The sequence below is a fragment of the Protopterus annectens genome, chromosome 1.part0, assembly GCF_019279795.1.
Source record: "Protopterus annectens isolate FY-2018-M chromosome 1.part0, PAN1.0, whole genome shotgun sequence".
Classification (NCBI taxonomy): domain Eukaryota; kingdom Metazoa; phylum Chordata; order Ceratodontiformes; family Protopteridae; genus Protopterus; species Protopterus annectens.
In genome coordinates, this window is record NC_056725.1 from 931,471,062 (window position 1) to 931,498,951 (window position 27,890).

The 27,890-nt window shown below is 41.5% G+C and overlaps 1 protein-coding gene across 2 annotated transcripts in view; it reads right to left on the reverse strand.

Moving 5' to 3' along the window:
* Positions 1 to 27,890, reverse strand: part of ECHDC1 (ethylmalonyl-CoA decarboxylase 1) — a 301,457-nt gene that overhangs the window by 159,519 nt on the left and 114,048 nt on the right. For both annotated transcript variants that reach the window (XM_044064070.1, XM_044064078.1), the window contains exons 3-4: positions 2,328 to 2,470; positions 691 to 743 (exon numbers count right to left, since the gene is read on the reverse strand). In XM_044064070.1, the coding sequence (XP_043920005.1) occupies positions 691 to 743; positions 2,328 to 2,470 (196 nt within the window). The remainder of the gene's footprint in view (positions 1 to 690; positions 744 to 2,327; positions 2,471 to 27,890) is intronic.

Here is a 27,890-nt window from a genome sequence, read left to right on the forward strand (position 1 = left end):
AAAAAGTGGGGTTTTTTTTGGTATTCTAAGTGTCAGCAATGCAGTATGAGTACAGGGAGAGGTTAAGTTATGCAGAGTAATGATTTGTTAGTGGAGCATAGATCAAAAATACTCATTTGAATTATTCTCAAATAACAGCATTCACTGTAAATGGTGTATATAGTTACATAGCAGGAGATTTAACATTTCATTATACATTTCAGTTAAAATGTTTGTATTATCTCATTCAAGAATTATAATTTTTTTCTGCTTTTGTGTCTCTTCTGTAGTCACAACTAATGCATACTAAAAGCTGAAGCGGAGAGGTGTGGATAAACAGGATGAGAGCTTCTTAGTAACCTTAGGGAAGGAAGTAGATGACGGAAAGTATAAAACTGTACCTATTTCTGTAACTTTCCTAAAGTTAGACCTCATTGTCTATGATCTAGTATATAGAAATGCACAGTACCTCAAGTCCCTATCTACTGCCTAGGAAATAGTACAGTGCCTTCTTAGATTTGCGACTGATATGTCAGCTTCTAAGCACTGCAAGTATAAAATACACTGTACCATATAATGCACAAATACTGTACTGTAAAGTAACACAAGTACTGCAATTCACTGAATGCTATATTGTAGAGATGATGCAACATTTGTATGTTGTATATGCATACACCTCATTATTTGTGAACATTGAAAAAAATACAGTACCTCATCAACCTTGTCAAAACATTCTGCATAAACATACACATCTCCATTCCATCCTAAAAATGGGAAAAGAACAAATGTATAAATTAAATATGTAAAACAGAAAAGCATTCCAGTTAGAACTTCATATATCCCACATTTTATCAAACAATGAAGCTTTCAAAGACAATACGTTTAGGGCTATCATACGTGGCAATTATTTTTGTATTTTTACCTTGAAATGTTTGGTCAGCTGTCACATGGAAATAGCATCAAATTAAATAGATGAAAACACACACTGTAATATCAGCCAACAAGTGAGAAACATCTAGAAACTCATTTACTTCCTTATTTTATTTATGGAGCTCGCAAGACAAGACCTGCACTAAAATTCCTTTTTCAGTGATGGCCACCCAGTACAAAAAAATTAAAAGATGAGCCAAATAACATTGGGTGGAATTCTACACTAACAGGCCAACATTTAACGAACAACCACCCCCGCCTCCCCAATAGGAGGACCGATTGCGTCAAGCATAGTCTAATAGTCTGAAGTTTAGGTAAATCATGCAAAGTCTGAGATCCACTGCACATATTTCTGTAAGTAATAACACTTAACAGTTCATGTTCATTACAATTACTACAGAATACAGTGCTAAAAAAAGTGTTTTGAGAGAATTTTGCACTAGCATTTGGCTTTCACTACTGTACTAACCCATATTATCACAAACAGAATAGTATATATTCTGCATAGTTAAAATATGCAGCTATTTACCAGATTTAATAACGTACTAAAACTTTTTTGGACAACTTCAAGGGAACTATGCAGTAACAATAAAAATACTTTAGAACTCCCTGTTAACAATTATGTAGTGAACTAAAGAAGTAACTGAAGGGGATAACAAAAACAAGAACAGTATTTATCTAAGCCTAGTGAGGTGTCCAGTATAAACCCTCAGTGCCCGGTGTTGGAACTACTACTATACAATTTATTTTTCCTCAAGATATTACTACAGGTGGTAAATTGTATAAGAAAAACAGTACAATCAGTGCAAACTTGGAAATTTAATTACAGTCACTGAATATGTAAAAAGATACTTTATCAGTACTTAGTGCATGTTTCCCTAGTCCATATGAATACTACATCAGATATCCCCTGAAAGTAGGCCAAGCCTAATTTGGCTAATCCAGCTAACAAAGTAAACTAATTACTACAGAATGCTTTTACTATAGAATTGTGACAGAAAGCACATAATCATTGACTGTTACCATTTTACATTTAGCCTGATCCCACTAAGTGAACAGCATTTTTAGATTTGCTTAGGTCTCTTCTGAAACAGGTCCATGCTCCCCAGAGAGGCCGGTCTCACGATTTTAGAATCTATGCCCTATAGCCTATATCTGCACTTCAGTTGGCCAACAGTGGTCACATCTAGTAACTGAATCAACATGACTCTCAGGAGACAGACCAACTTATTTACTTTAATTTAAAATCACTCAACCTATCTTAAATACTTAGTGGCATCAACTATGGCTTCCAAGTTCAATGTGCACTACCAACAAGCAGGAAATTATTTTAGGATAATTGATAGAACTAATTGCTATGCCAATTTTTTGTTAACTGACTCAAGAGCGTACAATGCACCACATTTCACACAACTTGCCTGAGGATTCGAAATTGCTTTTACAGAATTTAAGTCTGATCCAGAGCAAAAAGTGTTTGCAGCTCCATGGAGAATAAGACCTTTTCCCTCTGACCAGCCTTCTAGCTCTTCTACTTGATCCTTCAGTTGTACCATCATTGCACCTGCCAAGACAAAAAAGGTAAATACCGAGAATATTCACTGCATGATAAATCACTAGTACACATGCATAGAAAGGCTAAATTTAAAACATTGCTTTTTGGGGTGTGACATCCATCCTCTGGGCCAGTGATCAAGGGAGCCTCAATCTTCACCACTGCCACTGGTGGGGAACAGTCACTGTGAGAAAAATACACAAACACAGTATTTTCAGATGCAGCCCTCTGCACAGAGTACAATTTCCCTTAACAGCACAAAGGGAATGCACACTCCAGTCCTGGGGTTGGGTTTTCTCTCCAGGACCCAAACAAGACTCCCCACTGACCACTAGACAGCTGAGTCCTTAGCCAGGTGTTCCAAGCCAAATCATTCACCACCTTCGCTGTGATCCATCACCATCTCTGTGAAATAAGTGTTCTCAGTGTCCCCGTTCAAAGTAGCAGTCATATACACTCTTTGACATTTGATTTTCACACACAGACAACCACCTGGGAAAGGCTGGCACAGCTTACCCATTCTGCCACCTCCACCCAGACTATAAGGTGGATTTGATGCCACCAGAACAGATAAAGTCAGCTACTTTAAGGCTCTTACCAGGGTCCCCAATTACACTTAGTAAAATTAATACTTATACAAATGGTAGTGTTTAACCAAGCAGCAAGACTTTCAGGAACATGGCCACAAATGTAAATAAATGCAAGTACTCCCAAGGGTTAAATATTTTCTAAAAGACCATCCACAAAGAAAGGCTTAGATATATGTAATAATGAATAATAATAAAAATGAAAATACTGAATATCTATTTACAATAAACACCATAATTTCAATCACAGGAAAGATAAACACCACCAATGGAAATAACTCAGACAGATACAAAAAAAAACTTGGCTAATCTCATACATTTTCTTTAACTAGGGAACAGTAATTCTTCAGTTAAAGTGTCTGAGTGCCTTGTCAGTTCCAAAAGCAGAGTGCACACCTCACATCTCTCACTGTTATTCCAATACAATTTCAGAGCTGGCTACAGAATTATATCACATCTGGTCACCTGACTCTGTGGTTCCCACACTACTCTCTCACTATAAACGGAGCTAGGATCTTGCACTGACATGTGACAACGCACACACAGAACATTAGCTAAGGTTTATTACAGCATCTGGAAACTGTAAATCAATTCCAACGCTTCCACCCTTCCTGTAGAAACTAACAAACCATTCTCTGGCACCCCAGGGTAGTAATTAGTTCACCACTAAGAATAGAGCAGGATCCCAGCCCATGATTTTCACAAGCATTGTGTCTATGGATGCATTCAGACCTGTGAAATAAAATATTTATGGCCTAAACCAACTCATTTAATTTCAGGCAATTTTACTTAAGGTTAGCTGCGCTGAGCTTAACCCTTCCCTTCCAGTATCCTCTGTTAAAATATATACATTTCATCAGTTAGAACAATACAGTCAGACATGCATGTATATTTCTTTACTGTACAGCAGGGCCCACTACCGATACATTTTTAACACAAGCAACTTTACAAATACATTTTTAACACAAGCATCTGTACAAATTAGACTGATATTCAAGTGACATAATTCTTTACAAAACTCTTGCTAACTATACTGGCATATGTTACACATGCAATGCCGTACTCCCCCTGGAACAGCTGGCACTACCCGCCCATCACATCTCTCCTCCCTTTGAAGACTCGAGCTAGTTTTTAAAGTCATCCCAGAGAAACGCTGCTTGAGAGAAATGAGCCTGTCTGGGAACACATTAACCCATACCATGTCTTGAGAAACCATCTGCACTGGCATTGCTGACCCCACTACGGTGCTGCACTGTTATGTCATATGCTTGCAACTTTAGACTCCACCTTAATAACTTTGCATTTTGCTGGCTGGCAAAATGTAGCATTAAGGGATTGTGGTTTGCAACCACAATGAATTTTCTTCTATACAGATATGGCTGAAGTTTTTGCAGTGCCCATACTATGGCTAGACATTCCTTTTTCTACAGCTACATTCCTTCCTGAGTTGGAGTCTATGGCTGAAACATACAACAGGGTGGTACTCTCTCTCCAAGGAAACCTGGCTGAGTACAGCCCCCACCCCATTGCTTGATGCAGCCACCTTCCCAACAAATTCTTTGCTGTAATCTGAACTGGCTAGCACAGGGGGTCCTCCCAAAGCCTCTTTACACTTCTGGAATGCTCGCTCACCGGCTGGGGACCACACAATCTTATCTGGCCTGTTTTTCCTTGTAAGGTCTATGACGGTTGAAGTTATTATACTATAAATGGGAATCAACTTTCTAGAGTACCCCACTATCCAAAGAATGCCCTCATCTGATTTTTGGTAACAGAGGTAGGCCATGCCTGAATATCTTACACTTTGGCAGGTTCTGGCCTGATCTTACCACTCCCCACTTTATGTCCCAGGTAAGAGACCTCTGCCATACCCACCTGACATTTACTGGGCTTGATGGTCAGCCCTGCCCTTTGCAGTCTGCCCAGAACCTCCCGGACATGCTGAAGGAGCTCTCACCAAGAATGCCTATAGATGGTAATATTGTGAAGGTAAGCAAGGGCATAATCTCCTGCTCTTGCTAGGATACGATCTACCCACCTCTGGAAGGTTGCTGGGGTATTTTTCATCCCAAAGGGCATCTTCATGAACTTGTAAAATCCAAAAGGAGTCACAAAGGGTAACCTCTCTCTAGTGGTGACAGTCAGGGGTACCTGCCATGAGCACTTGGTCAGATCAAAAGTGGTCAGATACTTAGTCCCACCCAGCTGTTCTAAGGCTTCATCTGTCCCATACATGGGGTAAGCATCCGACTCTGTGTGACTGTTTAGGTTTCCACATGGAACCTGTTGCTGCCATTCTTCTTTAGTACCAGCAACACTGGGGATCCCCAGTGACAGCTGCACTCCTGGATTACTCCCAGTTCCAACATTTCCTGTATCTCCTCCCTCAGAGACTGTCTCTTGCTCAGGCACCCTATAAGGAGCCTGCTTGATAGGTCTTTGGGGTCCTGTATCCCCATGGTGCTGCACCAGAAGGGTGCACCCAGGTTTCCCAGTGAACATGTCCCCAAACTCCTGTACCACTGCTCGGATTTCTCTAATCTGGGTAGGGGATAGCCACAGGGACATTGCTACCCTTTCCACTGAGGTGTCTTTCCACTGAGGTGTCAGTCCGAGCCTCACTGAGGACATCAGTCACCAATTCCTCTTAGACTCCTCCTGCCACCCACTGCTAACACTCAGCACAAAGGCCTCCCCTATCATGGTAAGGCTTCATCACATTAACATGGTGCACATTTTGCCCCTGCCTCTTGCCTAACAGTTTTACCATGTAGTTAACATCACTAGCCTTCCTTTCCACTTTGAATGGTTTTCCCAAGCTGCTTGCAGCTTATTGTGTTTGACAAGACTGAGCACTATAACCTGTTGTCCCACAGCATACTCTCAGGCTTGAGCATTCCTGTCATACCAGACCTTTTTCTGCTGTTGGGCTCCTGCCTGGTTCGCCTGGGCCAAGCCCATGAGCTCCATAAGGTTTAGGACATAAGCCACAACAGACTCCTTGCGGGATTCACACTCAACCTCCCAATCATCACGAATCAAATCCAAGGGCCCCTTCACCCCATTACCATACAGCAATCAAAACGGTGAAAAACCTGTGGATTTCTGGGGTATCTCTCTGTATGCAAACAGCAGATGGGGAAAATATTTGTCCCACTATCTCAAACTGGTCACCAGGTGTCCTTAGCATGATCTTCAGTGTAGAGTTTAACCTCTCTACAAGACCATTAGTCTGGGGGTTGTAATGGGGTAGTCTTTAGGTGCTTCACCCCACCGCGCTCCCACAGACAAGCCAGCAGTTCTAACATGAAATTGGCACCTCTGTCAGTCATTATTTCTCTTGGGAAACCTACCCTGCTGAAAATATCTAACAAAGCATTTGCCACCTTCCCTGCCTCAACGGAGGATACAGCCACCGCCTCAGAGTATCTAGTAGCATAATCTACTACCACCAGGATATATTTCTTCCCTGTGGAACTTGGGTACTCACAGACCCCACAATTTCTATAGCTACCCTTTGAAATGGCTCCTCAATCACAGGCAAATGCATCAAAAGAACGAACTTGTCTCCTGCCTTAGGTTGTGCAGTACCCTGGTACATCCCTTCCAATCCCAGGTGACTAAAAGTTCTGCATAATACATCTTTTGGTACAACTTATACCCATATAACCTGCAAAAAGAATGTCATGGGCTATGGCTAGATGTGCCAGGCGGTAGGCTCCAGGCACTACCAATTGTATTGCTCACATGCTAGCCCTCCCTCAGGGGGTCCACTCTTTATAAACAACCTCTTGTTCCAGTATACAGACTCCCTTTTTCCTTGAGAAACAGGTGCCTCCTTAGCTACATCCTTCAAGTCTTGTAATGTAGGGTCCAACACCCGTACCTGTCTCAACTCTACCTTTGTGACCCTTCTCATCTCCCTTGCCACAGAAAGTCTGGTATCTTCTGACAGCGGTGCCTCACTGTCAGCCTGGGTACTACCACTCACCTCTGGCTTTGCAGTCACCATGTCCAAGGGAACATCAGTACCTATCAGCAGCTGTGGTTCACCTTCAGGCTCACTTCTACACAGTATTTCCCTCCCTGAAATAGCCACATCACCAGCTTCAGGTGTGGGGTCGGTCAGGTTCTCCCCCCAGGCTACCAGACCCACATCCCTGTCTCCAAGCCTGACTACATGTAACTATGTACACAAGCTGCTGCATTATCAAAATCATTCCCTATCAAGACATCTGTAGGGATATCCTCAAACACACCTACTTACTTGCTTGCTTCCTTTTCTACCCTCCAAGTCAAATGAACTCTGGCCAAAGTTGGAATGGGGTCCCTCCTAAAGTTCTGACTGGAGTTGACTGCCCAAGCAAGTACTGCTCCTCTTTAACCACTGCAGGCTTCACAGTGGTTATGTCAGAGGCTATGTCTCTCTTGGCAGTGGCCTGGCTTCCATCCAGTAAGATAGGATACAAACTCTGGTGATAGTTTGGTACCCCCTGTTGTCTCCAGACAAGTTACCACTGGCGTGTTGTTATTCCCACTTGCCTGCTCCCTCACTTATTGTTCCCCACCTTGCTTCAGTGAAGATTTGTATGCCACATGACCCTCTGGTTACATTTACAACATCTAAACCCTGATCCTGACCATGTACCTAAACTAGTGGCTTCCCCTTCTACTGGAGGACTCTGTTGGGGTGGTTTAGGCTGGCCACCATGGGCTTCCTTATATCCATGTGCAGCACTAGGTATCCCCTTCATATGTAGTGGTGCCCTGCTTGACAAGTAGAGATACTCTTTTCTCCCAAGCTCATTTGCAGAGATACAAAAAAACATGCACAAATCAAGCCAGTAATCCAAAAACAACTGCCACAGAAGGAAAATTCTGAAAAACATTTCTTCACCTCTAGCACCTTGGCTAAAAAAAGCCTTCAGGTAGTAAAACACATGTTGCCCCACTTTATATCCACATTTACAAACAAGCATCAATAAACATTTAAAAAACAATCACATATTTCCAGTTGCACTCATTGTTTAACCCTTTGGTGCCAATGTATTTATATTTCAGTATACACAATTTCTTTGTGTGACAATTTTTCTTTACGTTCTACATATTCCCCTACCTCTACTAATATTTGTTCTAAAATACAACCTCTTAATCCAGTTGGATCATTGCTGTAAAGCTGTTTAAAATGCATACCTAATGGGCTTTCCACCTCTGCATTTTTTACGTGTCCTATATGTTCCTGAAACCTGGTTTTGAACATTCTTTGGCTTTCTTCTATATAAAACAATTGGCAGGGACATTGCAATCCATAAATTACACTTTCTGTATTGCATATAAATTCATCCACTGGATAAAATTTCATACCATTAATTACTGAAAATGTATTAACCACTTATTTACATAGAGCATTTCCCACATTTAAACATCCCTCTCTAAGAAAAACCTGTCTACTCAAACTGCTGTTACGGACAATAAATTTGCTGTGTACCACCATATCGGCTATATTGCGACCTCTCTTATAAGAAACGTGTGTGTGGGGTATTAATAATGCCTGAAAGTTCCTTATTTTTTTAAGGAGAATGGGTCAATAACATCTTATGGCCTCATTCAACTTGTAACATAGTATATTATAAACCGTAACAAAACATATTTAATTTCAGTATTCCCTTTTCCCTCAAACAGGGGAACCTACTACCCCCGCCACTAAAGTCAGATCTTATATACTTATATTGTTTACTCTCTTGCATTCTACTGATTTCTTGTTGTTGTTCATCTGCAGTTACACTCCTGGTCTGCCAACCAGACTCTCATGTCCTCAACCAGATTCTCATGTCCTCAGGCAAAGTGCTAAAGGTTTCTTCCCTCACCAAAAGTTCTGCCAAACTTTCAAATGTGTAGACCTGACACCCACTTACTCAAATGTGTAGACCTGACACCCACTTACCCAACTATGAAAATAAGTGCTTAGTTCAGCTATATAATCACACACTTATCTCCACTAAATCTATGCTCACATAATTTTATTTCTGTAAGCTTCAAGTGTTAACTTATAAACATTCCAATAAGCATGGTCATAATTTAAAATCAGTATTAGACAATTTAGAAACAGCAGTTAAAGCTTTACCATAAAGTAAGGAGGCCAGGTACCTTGGTTAACATCATTCTGCTTACATACTCTTTCAAATATATGAACAAAACTATCAAAATTACATACTTTGTGTAATGTGGAAGAAATTTACTGATCTTTGTTGCTTTTGCGGTTCGGTTAGTCCCCTCCCCATTACCTTCACGGTCCTGATGAAGAGTCAGCATGTCTCACACTGACGCTGCTTCTCATTTTTTAAGTCCTCCAAGGAAAATATTGTCCTGTGTCTGAACGCTGCACATCTCCATCACCAAACCGGTTGCTGCTCTGTCCTGCGACTAAGGCTGAAATAATTTCTTCTTTAATCAGGTTGGCATGTACCAGTTCTTTGGATTTGCACACCTTAGGCAAATGCTTCACTGTCAGCTTGCCATAATGCTCTGCTGATATCTTTGCCTGCTTTCCCTAACTAAGTCTAAACTTAAAAAAAAAAAAAAAAAAAAAAAGGCGTAAAAAATGAAACTATGTTTAGCTTGTGGCTGCTGAGAGTACACACAAATGCTTACAGGCTACAGAAGTTCAATTAATATCCAGACTGCTGCTCACCAATATGTAATGTCCCTTCTCTGAATCAGTGATCAAGAAGCCTCAATCCTCACCACTGCCACCACTGGGGAACATTCACTGCGAGAAAAAGAGAGACAGTATTTTCAGATGCAGCTATCTGCAGAGTACAATTTCCCTTAATTTATCCCTTATTTTGCACACTCTAGTCCTGGGACTGCACTTTCTCTCCAGGCCCCAGATAAGACTCTCCACTGACCACTATAGAGCGGAGTCCTTTGCAGGAGTTCCAAGCCATGTTCTCCACCACCCTCTCTGTGAAATCAGTGCTCTCAGTGTCCCCATTCAAAGTAGCTGTCACACATACTGAGATTTGATTAATCATACATACACCCACACACACAGTGATGCCCCACTACTGGACCAGTAATCAAGGAGCCTCAATCCTCATCATTGGCAACAGTGGGGGACGTTCACTGGGAGGATGACAGGTGCACACACACTATTTCCAGATGCAGTTCTCTGCATCAAGTGCAATTTCCCTTAAGAGCACACAGAGACCACAGTCAGTAGTCACTCCTTATCAGCTACTTTAAGGCTCTTAACAAAGGGTGTCCAATCTTACTGTGGAATATTAATATGAACACAAATGGTAGTTTGACCAAGAGCAAGGCTATTAAGAATGGCCCACACAGTGTCACCAAATAAACATGCAAGTGCTCTCAAAACTTAAATATCTCCACACAGAACAGCCACAATGAAAGGTTTAAATATATTTAATAATAAAAGAACAAGACAATACTAAATATATAATCACAGTTACAGAGTTCAAAACCACAGGTAATATTTAAAACATTGCAGGACAGTCTCAGATAAGTAAAACATTTAAACTAAGCTTTACTATATTCCTGACTATATCTAACAGAATTACTATAACCTAAGAATTTGTTAATAGAATAAGGCAGACATGACTGGATCTTCTAGTTGTCAGGTCCAAGACAGAATGCTCCGTCTCACTAACAGCCTTCTCAAATGAATATCTAAAATACTACTTCTGGGATAGCTTGCAGAATTACATCATCTCAACATCTGACTGCTAGTTCCCAGGCCAGACAACCATTGATGAAGATGACCGTATTTAGCATCTACCTGTAAAAATATGAAGACAAGAGCTTCTCCTCAAATCTCTATGTTGGAAGTCATTGAATAACGGATTCCTTCATGCTTTCAAGACTAGTAATTAATTCACCCTAAAGACAATACAGATTTTCCTAATGCAGACACTATGTCTCTTGCTGCACTGAAAACTGAAAGACACCGTCTTTTATGACCTAGCCATAAAGTCATTTAATTTCAGTTGTTTTTCTAAAATTTACTAGACTGAGGTTAACCTCCTGTATCCCAGTTTCCACTGCTAAAATATCAGTAACAATAGTGCATGTAGATTTCTGTTCTCTTCCAGTAGGTCCCACCGTGGTTACATTTCAAACAGCACTTCGCAAACACCTTTTCAACACATGTGTCTATACGAGCAGTTTGATATATACATGACATACAGTTCTAATATATTTGTAACACAAGCATCTTGTATAAATCATTTCAGTGTTCACCAATGACATAATTATTTGCAAAATTCCAACTAGCTGGGCTGGCAGTATCTCCTTTCATCACACACACATACATACCCACCTTTGAAAGGCTGGCACAGCTTACCTGCTCTGCCACCTCCACCTAGCCTATAAGGTAAAGTTGCTGCCACCAGAACACCCATAGCCAGCCACTTTAAGGCTCTTACCAGGGTACCCAATTACATTTAATAAAATTTATATTTGTACAAATGGTAGTGTTTAACCAAGCAGCAAGACTTTCAGGAAAGCGGAGCCACAGTGCCACTAAATAAATGCAAGTATTCTCAATTGTTAAATATTTAACAGACTATCCATAATGAAAGATTTAGACATATTTAATAATAAAATAATAAGAAAAAAAACATGAAAATAACCAAATATCTACTTACAATAAACACCACAGTTTCAGTCATGGGAAATATAAAAAAATTCCACCGATGGAAGACTCTGACAGCTACAGAAAAAAACATTTAGCTAATCCCACTATATTCTTTAAGTGACTGAAGAATTACTGTTCCGTAGTTACTTACTAAAGCAAGGAAAGATTAAAGTGGAAGAGTGTCTTGCTAGGTCCAAAAACAGAGTGCACATCTCACATCTCTCACTAGTACTCAAATACAATTTCAGTGCTGGATACAAAATGACATCACATCTGGTCACCTGACTCTGTGGTTCCCACATTACCTTCTCACTAGAAACTGAGCCAGGATTTGGCACTGATGTGTCACAATACATACTGTGGCAAGACGGTACTGCCAGCCATGCCAGGAGAAGTAGGGGTGTGGATTTGTAACATATGCCAGCACAGCTAGCTGGAATTTGTAAAGAATTACATGTCATTTGTATAACAAACTGATTTGTACAGATGCTTGTGCTGAAAAATGTATTTGTAAAGCTGATTGCGTTAAAATGCATCAACAGTGTGCCCTGCTGGAAAGAAAATAAATATACATGCTTTAGTGTAACTGAATTAAATGTATAAGTTTTAACAGATAATACTGGAATGGAAGAGATTAATCAAAATCCAGCTACAGCAAACTTTGAAAAATAGTTGAAATTAAATTAGGTCATACAGATTAGTACCTTAAAAGTTCTGGTTGCAGCCAGAGACAAAATGTCTGGAAAACTAACTATTAGGAAGTCTTCTTTACTGTCTCTAGCAGGTTGCCAATTGCTTCTGTGGGATGGTAGAGATTTGAAATTGTTTTATGGCTTTTAGGAGCTGCAGCAGATCTGAGCAAAGCTCTATGTGTATGATAACACATAGCTGCTGAAATCCTGGCAGCTTCTAGTGTTGGTGATAGTGTGGGTAACAGAGTCAGATGACCAGATGCGATGTCATTCTGTAGGTTATCCCAGAAATATTTAGATATATTCAGAACTCTCTCGGCTAGACTGAGCAGTCTGTTCTTGGAACCAAACAAAGGAGGAAGACCACTCACCCACTTCATCTTGCCTTGCGCTAGTAAGTGACAAGGGACTAGTACTCTTTAGGATTAGTCAGGAAAATATAGTGAAAATAGTTAAGTATTGTTTTTCTGTAATTGTGTGAATATTTCTAGCTGTGTTATTTTTTTTAAATATTTCCTGTGATTGAAACTCTGGTGTTCACTGTAAACATCTATTTAGTATGTTCATGTTCTTTTATTATTAAATATATTTAAACTTCTTGCTGTGGCTGGTCCTTTTAGAAAAAATATTTAAGTTTTGAGAGTATTTGCATATATTTATTTGGTGATAACTCTGGCTACTCCTGAAGGCCTTGCTGTTTGGTCAACATTACCATTTAAACTCGTATTAATTTCACGCAGTATAACTGGGTACTCTTAACAGCCTTATAGTAACTGACTGGTGGCAATGAATCTACTTTACAGTCTGGGCAGAGATGGTAGAATGGGTAATCTGTGCCAGCCTTTCCCAGGTGTGTGAGAGAGACAGAGAGAGAGAGACAGAGAGAGAGAGAGAGAGAGACAGAGAGAGAGACAGAGACAGAGAGAGAGAGAGAGAGACAGCTACCTGGAGGAGGGACACCAAACAATGGTTTCACAGACACGGTGCTGGAAGACTTGGCTTAGACACTTGGCTGATTACTTAACCCTACAGCTGTGCCAGTGGGGAGCCTTACTGGGGACCTGGGGGGGAGGGGAGAGAGAGAAAGAAAGCCAGACCCCAGGCTGAGTGTGTTCCCTGTGTGCTATGAGCAGAAATTTTGCTAGATGCAGAGAAGTCTGCATCTGGAAATACTGAGAGTATCCATTTGTATTCCAAGTGAACGTCCCTTTGCAGTGTCAGGGGTGAGGATTGAGGCTCCTTAATTACTGTTGCAGAGTGGGGACGTTACACACACAAAACTTTAGCTAAGGTTTATTATAGCATTTGGAAACTGTAAAACAATTCCAACACTTCCACCCTTCCTACAAAATCTAACACACCATTCTCTGGCACTCCAGGTTAGCAATTAGTTCATCACCAAGGACAACAGAGCAGGATCCCAGGCCAGGCTTTTCACAGACACTACGTCTCTGGCTGCATTCAGACTTGCGAGATAAAATCTTTATGGCCGAAACCAAGTAATTTAATTTCAGGCTATTTTTCTTAAAGTTAGCTGGGCTGAGCTTAACCTCTTCCCTTCCAGTATCCACTGTTAAAATACATACATTTTATCAGTGACAACAACACAGTCTGACATGCATGTAGATTTCTTTTCGGTCCAGCAGGACCCACTGTTGATACATGTTTTAACAAAGCAACTTTATAAATACATTTTAACACAAGCATCTGTACAAATCAGTACCAGAGAACAAAAGTCCTTCCAGGAGGCAGACAACAGCAATTTCCAATGTAGTTCAAAGAATAATCCACAAAAACAGTCTTCAAAGACAGCTCCACAAGGAAAAACAGGAACATTCAATTCTGATAAAACACAGCACTTCTTTATTCGAACCAAACACAAGCGCTTTCACTACTGCTTCTTCAGGTGTATGAACAAGTTAAAATAGCACCTGTTTAAATACGAAACAACTGAGCACATGATCAATTAGTTTAAAGGCAACATGTCACAAAAAACTTGCCTAAAGGATAAAATACAAAAATACATTTAAAACACACATAAATATATATAACTAAATGTATAACTAAATGTATAAAGTGCATAAATAAGTATACATAGAAAATAATAAATAATAAATAAAACTAATAAAAACAGTTACCTACGTAGTTTCCTTTTCTTTAATGTTGGCTTCATGGGCATACTATCATTCAAACCATGGCCAAATGTAGCCCTCAGCATAACAATCCACCTAGCTTCAAGTTCTTCAGTTCTTCCTCTGACATCACTAAACCTATCACTGACAATAGCTTTTGATATTACCATGAACTTGAAGCTATTGTTGGTACCTTTCTCTATAACATGTTTTGCTAGGGCATTAACCCTAGAGCCTTTGGCAATGTGATAAACATGCTCCCTGATTCTCTCCTTTAACATCCTACCTGTTTTTCCAACATAGAAACTTTGACACAGAGAGCACACCGAAAGATAAACAACATGCTTAGTATAGCAACTAGCACTAACCCTTATATCAAATATTCTTTTGGTGTCAGGATGTTGAAAGGTAACTCCCTCTAAAATGTAAAGTGCACTGATTGCATTTGCCACATGGTTTAGTACCACTAACTGCATCATCCAACCCACATCTTTTAGGTATACACAACCTCCTCTTCAGATTTCTCTTGTTCTTAAAAGTAAACTGGAGCACTTCTCCTATTATGTCTTTCAAAACCGGATCTGTCAACAGTATATTCCAATACTCAAACACACTGATGTAATTCCTAACATCTCTAGTGTACGGAATACACATGGCAAGCTTAGTGTCACTACTCAATAAATTCTTCTTCCTCTTATCCCCACCTGAGAAATAAGGTTTAGCTCTACTAGTTCTTAGTTGCCTAACCTCAGAACTCCTATCCTCCACCAACCTTCCTTCATAACCTCTGCCCCTTAATTCCTCACTGGTGGTTTTAAGTTGTTGTTCACAGTCACTATCCCTAACGTTCAGCCTAGAGGCTCTAAAAAATTGATTCTGTACAATATTGGTAAACACATGCCTCGGATGCATACTATCCCTGCTGAGCAGACTATTAACATAACATTCCTTCCTGTGTAATTTAGTGTAGATATCCCCAGATTCATTCTTCTCTACTAAGACATCAAGAAAACTAATGCTCGACTTAGAGTACCCCAAAGTAAATTTAAAGAAGGTGGTAGTCCCATTCAAATAATTAACAAAAGTTAACAATTCATCCTCAGTGCCTCCCCACAAAATAAAAAGATCATCAACAAATCGCAGATATAAAATAATATTCTCTTCATATGGACTGGAGTGAATGAATTCCATCTCCCAAGCCAACATGACCCCATTAGCATAACTATTAGAACAGGAACTGCCCATAGCTACACCATTTTTCTGATGGTATACTTTACCATCAAACATGAAAACATTATTCTCCAAAACAATGTTCAACAAATCCTGTATTAATGCTATTTCTTCACCCCTATATAAATCACTAGAAGACAGTAACCTGCTCAAATATTCAAGACCTATAGAATTAGGGAAGACAGTAAATAATGAGACCACATCTAGAGTGACTAAAAACACACTATCCATCCTATCAACATTCTCTGTACATACAAATAAATCATTTAAAAAATGTTCAGTGTCCCGTAGTAATGTTTGATGTTTCTCTAGTAGTGGTTTTAATTTAAAATCTAAATAGATTGAAATAGCTTCAGTACACCATCCACCCCCTGAGACAATTGGTCTCATAGGGGGCCTAAATAAATTCTTATGTAGCTTGGGCAGTCCCTGTATCTGAGGTATCACATAATTCTCAAACAAAAAATACTTCTGCAATTCACAATTTAAAAATCCATGCTCCCCCATCAACTTAATTTCATTACTAATAGAAAGTGCCATGGTCTTCACTTTCTGTAAAGTTGTGGGTTCATAAAAACTCACATCTGACAACATTTCTCCCATAAGCTCATTATAAAATTCAGCATCAAACACCACAATCCGGCCACCCTTATCAGCTGGTCATATAACTAATTTGTCATTCTTCTCTAAATCACACAAAGCACATGATTCTTGTTTATTAAGATTATTCCTACCAAAAGTTCTCTTACCACATTGTGCATTGTTATATACTTCATAGATGTCAGCAATACATATTTGTTCAAAAGCATTAATGACAGGCAAAAGTATAGGTGTATAGCAACTTGGTTTAACAAACTTAGAGAAGTCAGAAGGCTTAATACCAGCCGCCTGTCTATACATAGTTTTTAGCATTAGATTTCTCGTAAACAACTTAAAATCTAGAATCAAGTCAACTATATTCATATCTGAAGCAGGGATAAAAGTTAGTCCCTTACTCAAAACACTATATTCAGATTCAGTCAAATAATGACTAGACAAATTTGTTACAAATGTCTTACTTGCTGTTGGAAGGCCTTCTTTATGGGCCAAATGTTGTCCATATTTTCTTCGTTCTTCCTTTTGTAGCGCGTAGTGCTTCTTCCCCTGTTCTGAACATTCATTTGGTATTTAAACAGGTGCTATTTTAACTTTTTTCATACACCTGAAGAAGCAGTAGTGAAAGCGCTTGTGTTTGGTTCGAATAAAGCAGTGCTGTGTTTTATCAGAATTGAATGTTCCTGTTTTTCCTTGTGGAGCTGTCTTTGAAGACTGTTTTTGTAGATTATTCTTTGAACTACATTGGAAATTGCTGTTGTCTGCCTCCTGGAAGGACTTTTGTTCTCTGGTACTGTATTGTTTCTTTCAGTTTTACTTCTGGAGGTTATAGGAGCTCATTGGGAGTATATATTCTTCTTATCTGTACAAATCAGTCTGATATTCAAATGACAATTCTTTACAAAACTCCAGCTAGCTATGCTGGCATGTTACACTTGAACTGCCCTACTCCCCCTGGCACAGCTGGCACTACCTCACATAATCACAGGGGGATCCTAACAATATGATGATGCTCCAAATATCAAAACTGGTCTTTTAAAAGACTAACACTGCAAGTTAGAACTGCAGCCATTTTACAGCAGTGTGTGTGTTTGTAATGAACAATAATCAATATTTTATAATTGCAGTGCAGGTACAGGCTAGATGTATGCAGTATGTGTGTTATGCAATTCTTAAATTTTGTGGCAGTTGTAATCAGCTTCAGATGTAGAAAGCAGTGCAAGTGATTGCACTGATCCACTTGGTTATTTGTTAGAAACTGTTGTGAGTGGATGTATGAGGTCTGCCCTTAGCCCTAGTGTTAGTGAGTGTGGTGTTGTGGGGAAGAGGCTTCACATAACTTTGTTTCTGCATCATGTCTGAGCCAGTATTTAAACTTCAAAATTGTGTCCGTCTTGTTTAGTCTTCAATACCATGTCTGTATTGTTAATTTCCATATATTGTTCAGCGTATTTTAAAACTGTTACTGCCCTCTGGTTCTTATTATCTGTAGAGCAGCAGGTAGGGTAGTCATCTTTGGTGTTATGAAAATCTGAAAGCTGCGAGTTCAGTCCCTATACGAGGTAAGAGGATTGATGCTGCAGAGGTGACACTACAGTATAGCAAGATTTTTGTGTGTGCGTCTCTGTGTCTGGTACTCTTCTGAGATGCCATCCTGGAAGTTGTATCTGCTTGTGCTGGTGGTTGGGTATGTGGATGGTAAAGATCCAATGGTACTTAATGGAAAAACAGTAAGAGATTTTCACCAGTGTCCTGGCCAAATTTTCTAACTTTTGTTTAAAGGACTCTTTTTTCCTGAAAAGAAGCTAAGCTTGTGGGATTCAACTTTGTTAACATGGGACAACAGAATTTAAATAAATAAATACTGGTTAATGTATTGCATACCGGTAGCAGCTTTAGATGTTTCAGCTACTCCCTCTTGTTCAAGATATCTAAATACTTGAAGCCTGCTTGTAAGTCTGATGAAATACTGTAACATTTTTGTATTTCTAAAAAGCCACCCACAGCATATCCCTCTGACATGTAGCACAAAGTGGACATCACAGCTGCCCACCATAGCTTTCAGTGACAGTGAAAAGGTGGCTCCTGTAATACCAACAGACGTCTGAAGAACTAACAGATGTCTACCATCATCAATAGGAGGCACAGCTGAAAGATGAGTCAACAACCTCAGAAGAACTAATAGCCTGAAATATGCAAAGAGCTCCAACTTGGGGGTGGGGGGGGTGAAAGTTTCCAACAAAAGTAGCTAATGAGATCACATTGCCAACATGTAACAGGAGACTGATTTGCTGCAGCATGCTGGTGATGAAGCTATCAGTATGGCTGCGAATGGAAACCAAGACCTAGACAGTAAAGCTCACTGACACCCTTACTGATGCATCAGATGGACTTCAGATATATGGAGGCTTGAGAAGGGGCAGTGAGAATGCAGGCAGAAATAAAGAAGTTATGTTCTTACCATAACGTTCCACCTGTGTTGTCTATCTTCATTCATTCTTGAACTGTTGGGTCCTGGGTTTTGTTCTCAGAACCAGCTAGGCCATTTTATCAAGCTCGTACAGCCAGAAACTCAACTAAGGCTACCCATAGTGCCTCTCTTCGCTTCAGATAGAGTCTTGCCCATAGAAAATGGAGAAAAAGTGACAGCTTTGTCTTTGCAACTACCCTATCAGGATCCCAGGACTATTTCCGAATCTCCAGGGGTCTTTGGAAGGGGGGTAGGAGGGTGGGATGTCAAGAATGAATAAAGACCGACAACACAGACAGAACATTATATAAGAACATACCTTCTTTATCGGATATCAATCTTTATTCATTGGGACAGAGTTGCTAGTTACTTTAAACTTTGGGAGGCCCTAAGGAAGGATATTCTTGAGCACCATAGAGCCAAAGGATGTCTCCCTCTGGAGGCCGATAAAGGTATGGAGAGTAGCCCAGGTTGTGACTGCGCATATGTCATCCATAGAAGCTCTGGAATGAAAGGCTACTGAAGTGGAAGTAGATCTAGTAGAATGTGCCTTAATCTTTGTTGGTGCTTTGAGTATAAACAAAAGTGATGCAATCTCTCAACCATTTTGATAGAGTAACCTTTGAAACTGGTTTGCCCAGTCTAGTACCTGAAAAAGGATAGAAACAGTTGGTCTGATTTTCTAAATGATTTAAGACTATCCAGATAAACATGTAATTGTCTCTATGTCCAACAAATGCAAGCAATATTCCCCCTTGTTTGAAAAGTTTGGGAAGAAAACTGGTAGGTCTATAGACTGATCGATACTGGAGTCTGATACTACTTCAGGCAGATAGGAGGGATTAGATCTAAGTGGTGCTCTCTCTTTGTGAAAAATGATATATGGATGTTTCACACACAAAGTTTGCAATTCTGATATCCTTCTGGCCAATGTGATGGCTATCAGGAATAAAGTTTTCCAAGATAAATATTTAATATCACACGGGGCTGCTGGTTCAAAGGGCTGATGGACCAAACTTTGTAAGACTAGCATTAAATTGCAAGATGCAATGGGCTCTTTAAAAGGTGGTTTCAAATGCAAAACACCCTTTATAAAGGTTTTGCAAAGGAGATGAGACAAAGAAAAGTTGTTGAAACCATTATGAAACATTGAAATAGCAGCTAAATGAACTCTAACAGTAGAGGTGGAGGCTCCCAATTGGAACAAAGTTGATAAGTATTCTAATACTTTGTCAAGTGAAGCTAAAAAGGGCTCAATTTGTTTTCCCAGAGACCAAAAACAAATCTATTCAATTTACTAAGGTAAAGTTTCCAGGTGGATGGTTTATGAGAAGCTAGAAGCATCGTTTGTACTGGAATATAGGTTATTCTGCCTGCCAGTTACTGGAAGTGGAGGAACCAAGCCATCAGCTTGAAGCTTTTTAGTCTGGGATGGACTAGTCCCTGTGGGTGAGGCAACGGATCTGGAGTTGGACCCACAGTCCACGGGCAGTGAACTAGGTGAGGCCAGAGAAAGAGAAACCAGAATTGACGGGGCCAATAAGGTGCAATGAGGATCACTTTGCTTCTCAACCACTGGGCTTTCTTAAAAAATTGGGGAATTGGTGGGAAGGCATAAAGCAGTCCATGGGGCCAATTGTGTAGGACAGCATCTCTTGGGGATTCACCCTGGGGGTGAGGGGGATTAGGGTACAGGAGATGCTGCACTTGTGGTTTGTGGAAGAGGCAAATAGATCACATCAAGGCTGACTGCATTGATAAAAAATCTTCGCTATGTCAATGGGATTGAAAAACCACTCGTGAGGCAGGAGAATGCATCTGCTCAATTTGTCTGCAATCACACTGAAATTCCCCGAGATGTGCATTGCTATCAGAAAGCGATTGGAGGTGATCACCCATTGCCAAACTCTCACAGCTTCCCGACATAAAGGGAAGGATCTGGTTCCCCCGTTTGTTGATGTACCAGACCATTAACATGTTGCCTGACTGAATAGCAATTGTTCCCGAAGGGGAGGGTGGATTGAAAGGCTTGCAAAGCTAGTAGCACTGCCCTCAGGACGTTGACTATGCAAACTGGTCTCTATATAGGGGACCAAGTGCCTTGGACTGACTTTCCCTGAAAATACCCCCCCGCCCCATCAGGGAAGCATCCAGGGTCACTACGACATTGGGCTGAGAGGGTAAGAAGGGGTGGCTCCACAATTTTTCTTCTCGTTTCATCTACCAAATTAAATCCTGCTGGCAACGGACGGTTATGCAGATTGGGTGCGACACTGGATGTGTTAGCAGAGACCACTGTGACATGAGGAGCAACTGAAGCAGCCTCATATGGTATCTCGCTACAGGAACTAGGGTGATTGTTGTTTCCATAGACCCAAGAAGTTGTAAAACCAGATGAGCTGGAACTTTGTCTTGAGCTATGTCCTAAGCCTGATCAGTTGGTGAAGAGGGACAGCGGCATGCAAGATCTTGTGTTTAATGTTATCCGATAAATTCTAAGCTTTGTGTGGGGGATAGTTTAGACTATTCTCTATTTATTGAGATGCCTAGGAACTCTGCAAGCCTCAGAATGGAGTCCAAGGTAAAAAGCAGTAGATGCCTAGTGAGGGGACAATCTAAATATGGAAACACCTACAATCCTTGTAGCCTTAAGTGAACTTCTACTACTGCTATGCATTTAGTGAACACTGTGTTGATACTAAAGGACAGTGCTCAAAATTGGCAATGACTGGCTCCCAGCCAGAACCGGAGATATCTTCTGGAGCGCTTGTCCATTTTTATGGTGCAATACACATCCTGAAGATCTACAGAGCATATCCAATCATCTTTCTCCAGAAAAGGAAGGATAGACTGAACCGTGACCATCCAGAATTTTGTCTGTTGAACAAACTTGTTCAGTACACTGAGGTCTAATACTGGCCTCCAGTTCCCTGTCTTTTTTGGCACTAAAAAGAACCTTGGGTAAAATCCGGATCCTATTTGGTCTGGTGGGACTGTTCGGATGACACTTTGTTTGAAGCAGCTTTTGGATTTCTAGTGCCGCTATAGCCCTCTGACTAGGTGGAACATCAGGGATTCTCCTTGGTGGTCTGGGATAACGGTTGATGGACATACAGTAAACTCTGGTAATTATTGTTTGTACATCCTGATGTTACTGTGTGACAGGCTAGATGGTGCAGAGAAAATCCCCCCCCCTGCCCGAGTGCCTCCAGAGGTAGGCCATTTGGGCCGCTGCTCAGGAGTACTGGTAGGGTTGTCCAGAGAAAGAATCTCTGAAACCCTGGTTACCTGGACCCCCCTGTACCACAGGAGAGGCATCTTACTGAAAAGTTCTTCCCTCTGCCCGGGGAGAATACTCGCCACGTGTGTCCTGAAAAGGCCCTCGGGACTCCTTGAACCACATCTTTCCACTCCTCTGATTCCTGGAGTAAGGTTGTTGAGGACTGGAAAAACGTATGCCCATGGCAGAAAAGGTCTTTCCATCCTTCTCACACATGGCTAATGTGTCTCTGACTTTTGAGTCAAACAACGAGGTAGCAGCTACCGGAGCTCTGATAAAGGAAGACTTGAAAAGGGTCCGCAAAGTCACACAAGAGCATCTAGGCGTGACGCCTAATGGCAACACCTGTACCTGCCGCCCTGGCCATCCCTTCGGCTGTGCGCAGAATAAGGTGCATGGATGAGTTGGATAGCAGTTCAAGCATAGCAAGCCAGGAGGTAACCTTATTGTGTACCTCATCAGATGCTGCTCCTGCCAAGGTTCCTGAAAGCTCTAATATCAGGTCTCTTTGAAGTCATGTGAATGTGGCAAAAAATTCAGTGACGTATGGCAAAGGTCGCTGAAGCATAGACCCACTTCCTGAATCTGTCCATCATCCGAGACTCTTGGTTTGGAGAATGGACAGCAGGATTTTCCTCAGCGAGTTCATTTTTTGTGGATTTGGATAAAAAGTTGGCAGATGAATAGTTTGGTTAAGAGTCACACTGGACACCACCTTTGGCATAAATGTTGGGTTTGTCCTCAGAGAGACCCTGTCTAGATAAAAAAAATGATAAAAGGTTCCACAGCCATGAGTGCCTGAAGCTCTGAAACTTGTCTTGCAGAAGTTATTGCTAGGAGCAGAGCTGTTTTCCAAGATAAAAACTTTATATCAGCAGTAGCAGCTGGCTCAAAAGGAGGCAAGGTGAGTTTTTCCAAGACATAGTTGATGTCCCATGCAGGCATTTGTGATCTCCTAGGAGGCCTTACATTTTTGGCTCCTCTGAAGTACTGTTTTAGTAAGGGATGAGAAAAGATTGGTGGCTCTATTGTAATGAGCCGAAATGGCAGATGCATGAATTTTAATAGATGAAAAAAGATAGACCTTTGTCCAGCATCTCAGTTAAGTATTGCGAAATCTGAGAAATATTTGGCACAGCTGTATCAGTTCCTTGTGCCTGGTTCCCAGCACAGAATCTCTTCCATTTTCCAGCATAAGGTTTTCTAGTACTAGGCCCTTCTGGCCTCCAAAATGACATCCATCACAGCTTTACTGAGAGGTGTGCTTTGTATGACTACATTATCTGCCATGCTGCCAGGTTTAAAGTTCTGAGTTGGCTGTGCAGGATCTGATTGTTTTGCTGGGACAGTAGATGAGGTATCTGAGGTAAGGTCCAAGCTGGGCATTGTGACAAGCTCCTCAGTACTGGATACCAGTACTGGTGGGGCCAGTCTGGGGCAATCAGTATCATCTTTGGCTTTTCCTGTCTGACCTTTAGGAGTACCTTGGGAAGGACAGGAAGAGGGGGAAATGCATATACTGATAGGGCATCCACTTTCCATGCTTGTCTGTGATAAATCCTTGTGCAGAATCTTTTTAGTTGGTAGTTGTGAGGGGAGACAAACAGATCTATGTCCGGGCATCCCCAGTTCCTTGTTATCATGCCGAAGACTTGTGGATCCAGGTGCCACTCACGGGGATCCATGAGCTTTCTGCTTAGTTCGTCTGCCAGAGTATTTTTCCTTCCTGGCAGGAATTGTGCCTGCAGATGTAGTTGGTAAGTCAATGCTGTGTCCCACAAAGTCATGGCTAGTCTGCAAAGGGGGTAAGAGTGTGTGCCCCCCTGCTTGGTTATATACCACATGACCGTGGTGTTGTCTGTCTATCATTAGTTGTCCTGGATGAAGTAGGTCCTTGAAGGCTGTAAGGGCATTTTGAACTGCTAGCCTCTCTTTTTGATTGATATGTACATTCATTTGGTTTGAGGTCCATGTGCCCTGAAAGCACCTTAATGCCATGTGGGCCTTCCAGGCATAATCTGATGCATCCGTTGTTAGTGTTTGCCTGGCTGGGGGCAATGTGAATGGCTGTCCCTTGTTTTGGTGACAAGCCTTTGCCCACCATCGAAACTCTTGTTGCAGGCAGGGAATGAGAGTAATCATAGTTTCCAGGCTGTGGCAATGTCGAGTCCAAACACTTTTTAGGTACCATTGAAGTTTCCTCATATGCAGTCTTGCATATGGAATTACTAGGATGCAGGATGCAATGAAGCCGAAAGCCTGCAAAATTTTTCTTGCAGATAACTGGGCCTTTGTTGCCAACATTTTGAAATAGGTAGTCAGTTGCCTTTGTTTGTCTGGCATGACATAAGCCATCTGGGCAGTTGTATTTAAGCTTGCACCCAGGAATATTATCTCGAGAGGGTACTAGTTTTGATTTCTTTTCGTTGACTGTGTACCCTAGGCATGTTAGAAGTCTTTTCACAAACGCCAGATGCTGTAGAAGAACGTCCTTGTTCTCTGCTTGTATTAGACAGTCGTCCAAGTAAGGATATATTTGTACTCTTTGTCTGCAGAATGCAATTACTGGTGCCAGGAACTTTGTAAAGACCCTGGGTGCAGTAGATAAGCCAAAGAGTAGTGCAGAGAATTGGTAATGCATTGAGCCAGCCTTGAATCTGAGGTATCTTCTGCATATTTGTCCGATTGGGACATGCATGTATGCCTCTTTTAGGTCTAAAGTCACAAGCCAAGCTTTCTTGCCCAGCATGGGTAGAAGCTGCTGCAAAGTCAACATCTTGAATTTTGGTATATCCAGGAATGTGTTCAAAATAGATAGGTCCAGTACTGGCCTCCAGGCCTTGCCCTTTCTGGGTACTAAGAACAGTCAAGTAAAATCATTGCCCCTGCTCCTGCTCTGGTACTAGTTGAATGGCCCCCATGTCCATGAGGGATGAGACTTATTTTTGTGCCTCTGCACATCGATTTTTTGGCAGATCTGGTCAGCCGTTTGTCTTTGGCAGAGTATGGAAATGGAACTTGTAGCCTTGTGACACGATATTGAAGACCCACTTGTCCTGAGTTATAATGTGCCAATTTTGAGAAAAAAAAGTGCTAATTTTCCCCCAAAGGGTGCTGCCAGGAGATAAGTGCTTGGTGCAGGCAGGGGGGAGTAATTGGGACCGTTTCCTGAATGGTTGTGATTTGTCTTCTCCAACTTTGGAGGTAGAAGCCCCCCATTGTTTTGAGCGGAATGAACCTTGCGCCTGGGATCTGCCTCTATGGTGTCTGGTTCTACCCCTTTGAGGTCTGTTTGACACAGGAAAGGACCAATTCTTTGTTGGCCATTGTCTACTAAACCTGGGTGGCTGTACTTGTAAAAAATCTTTAACCGCCTGCATAGATTTAGCTTTGTCCTCCATTTTCTTTAACACCTCTTCTGCCTTAACACCAAACAAAGTATCATGCTGTAAAGGTGCATCCAATAATCTAACTTTAACATGATCGGGCAGATTTTGTTCCTTTAACCAAGCATGCCTCCTAACTACAGAAGCTGTAACTGCGGCCCTGCAGGAGGCCTCTAAAGAATCAAAACCACATTGCAAAGTATGCTCTCCAATTTGTTCAGCTGCATGCAATAAATTCTGCATTTCCTTGTTTTCTGCACATTCAAAGTTTAACATTTTCTGTTTAAGCAATGCCAAGACATGTTGCTGATATTTGAGCATATGAAACTGACAGTTTAAGGCCCTAATAGCCAAGGTAGCAGATGTGTAAACTTTTTTCCCCATCTATCCAGTGTCCTAGAATCTCTGTCAGAGGGGGTAGGGTTTTTTTTGCAGCGGAAGCCTTAACTCCTTTGGGACCCTGAGAAACAGTTTTTGGGTCTGCAGCAGGGTTTTTAAAAAGGAATTTATGAGAGTCAGGAACCCTGCAATATCTGTTAGGCTTAACAGGAGCTGGAGGTAAGGGGTCTGGGGTAAGACTAGACTCCGAAAACACATCATCTACAATGTCTAACACAGGTGGGATGGCTAGTGGCTTGTGTTGAGGTAGTAAAAGGAAATCCCCGAGCCTTTTTTTAGATTCTGAAAAATCTTGGCTCTCCCAGTGGAAATGCTCCCTCATGGTATGTAAGGTTTCCCCAAAAGAATAGTCCTCTGGAGGAGAAGCTGAAGGTACATATTCTTCAGCATCTGAATCCTCATGGGGGGGGGGGGGGGGATATTCCTGATCAGAAGAGGAATCAGAAGAAATGGAAACCTAATCTGAAGATTCATAGTCAGTCTCTTGCCTAGGCCTCTTATGAAGAGGGGGATGGGAACCCCTGATCAAGGTAATCAAGTCTTCGGCCATTTTGAGCATCCGTTTTTTGGGCATAGAGGCCTAACCACATGGCTCTCGAGTTTGTTTCTTTTCTTTGGAAGGTGCTTTAGTCTTTGCCTTTGAAGCTGAAGTCGGTTTGATGTAAAGATATTTAGGTCTGAATACACCCTCAGAAGCAGTGCCTGCTCAGCGGCTCTGGACCCATCTGAAGGTATAATATCCAAGGCTTCAATACTTGGGAGTTTCCAGCAGTATGGCCGACTCCACGTGGGAGTCAGCAGTGGCCTGCGACTCTAAAGAAGCAGGCGTAAGGGGCTGCGAAAGCACCTCACTCGGTTGTCTCTTTCCTTTTCTTTGCGTTTTTTTGTGAACTCCGATAGTCGGATGGCTATCCGACGACATTTCTGGATAATTAAACCGGCGTCCAAAATTGTTTAAAGCAAAATCATACCAACGCTTAATAGTGCTTTGGTTAAATCTAGCACAAAACCGACGACCAGAAATGTTGTGATCAGGGCCTAGGCAAGGAATACAGTAAGAATGAAAATCCTTATGAGGTATTTGCTTCCCACAAGAAATACAATTAACTTTTTCTGGCATCGGTCTGGAGCAAGAAAAAAGTTTCCCCAGTGGGGTACTTAGCTTTATAGAAGACTTCGGATCTGAAACTCTAACACAAAAATCTCAGGAGTCGGCCGATCGGCACTTGCCAACTGCTTCTGCTTCGGGCACCGCGCGGCAAGAAAGACTAAAGAAAATGGCGTCGGCCGCATCTTTTATACCCCTGACGACCTGACATCAGGGAAGGGGCGACATCAGCCAATGCAGGACCAGGACTTTGGAATTCAGGCTGACTGAGGGCAACCTGCCAGCAGAATTACCCAAATTTAATGACTGCAACAGTGAAACACTAAGAACATGTAGAGGGTCGGGCATGAAAAGCCTGCAAGAAAACATATTCCTCGGAGGAAATGTCTGTGGACTTCAATCTCCCCTCTGTTTTAAGATTTCCAGGATGTCTACAAAGGAGATATCTTCAGGTGGTGACCATGGGAATCCTTCCCCTTCATCATAATCTGCATCATCAGTAGCAGAGTCTTCTGGGGAATCTAGGTGCTTCCTCTTGCACAATCTCTTACAGGGTAGCTCCTCAGAGGGGGTGGTCTGAGGAGGACTCTGAAGAGAGGTTACCCTGCAGCAGGATGGCTTGTTTCTCTTGCCCTCTGCCCAGATGCAGCAGATTGTGACAGCTGCTATGAATCACAGGATACATAGGTATGACAACTGTAAGCCTGCTGAGGTGAGACCTCTCTCCATAATCTGGAAGGCAGGCCCACCCAAAGAGGGATGGGAGCCTGGAAAGTACAGTTTTGTACCTACCATAAATGTAGATGTTCGAGTGCGCATACAGCTGCAGTCATCACACTTGGGTTATCCTGCCATCAGGCGGGTCCTCGGTCGGCCGAATTCCAAAGTCTAGGTC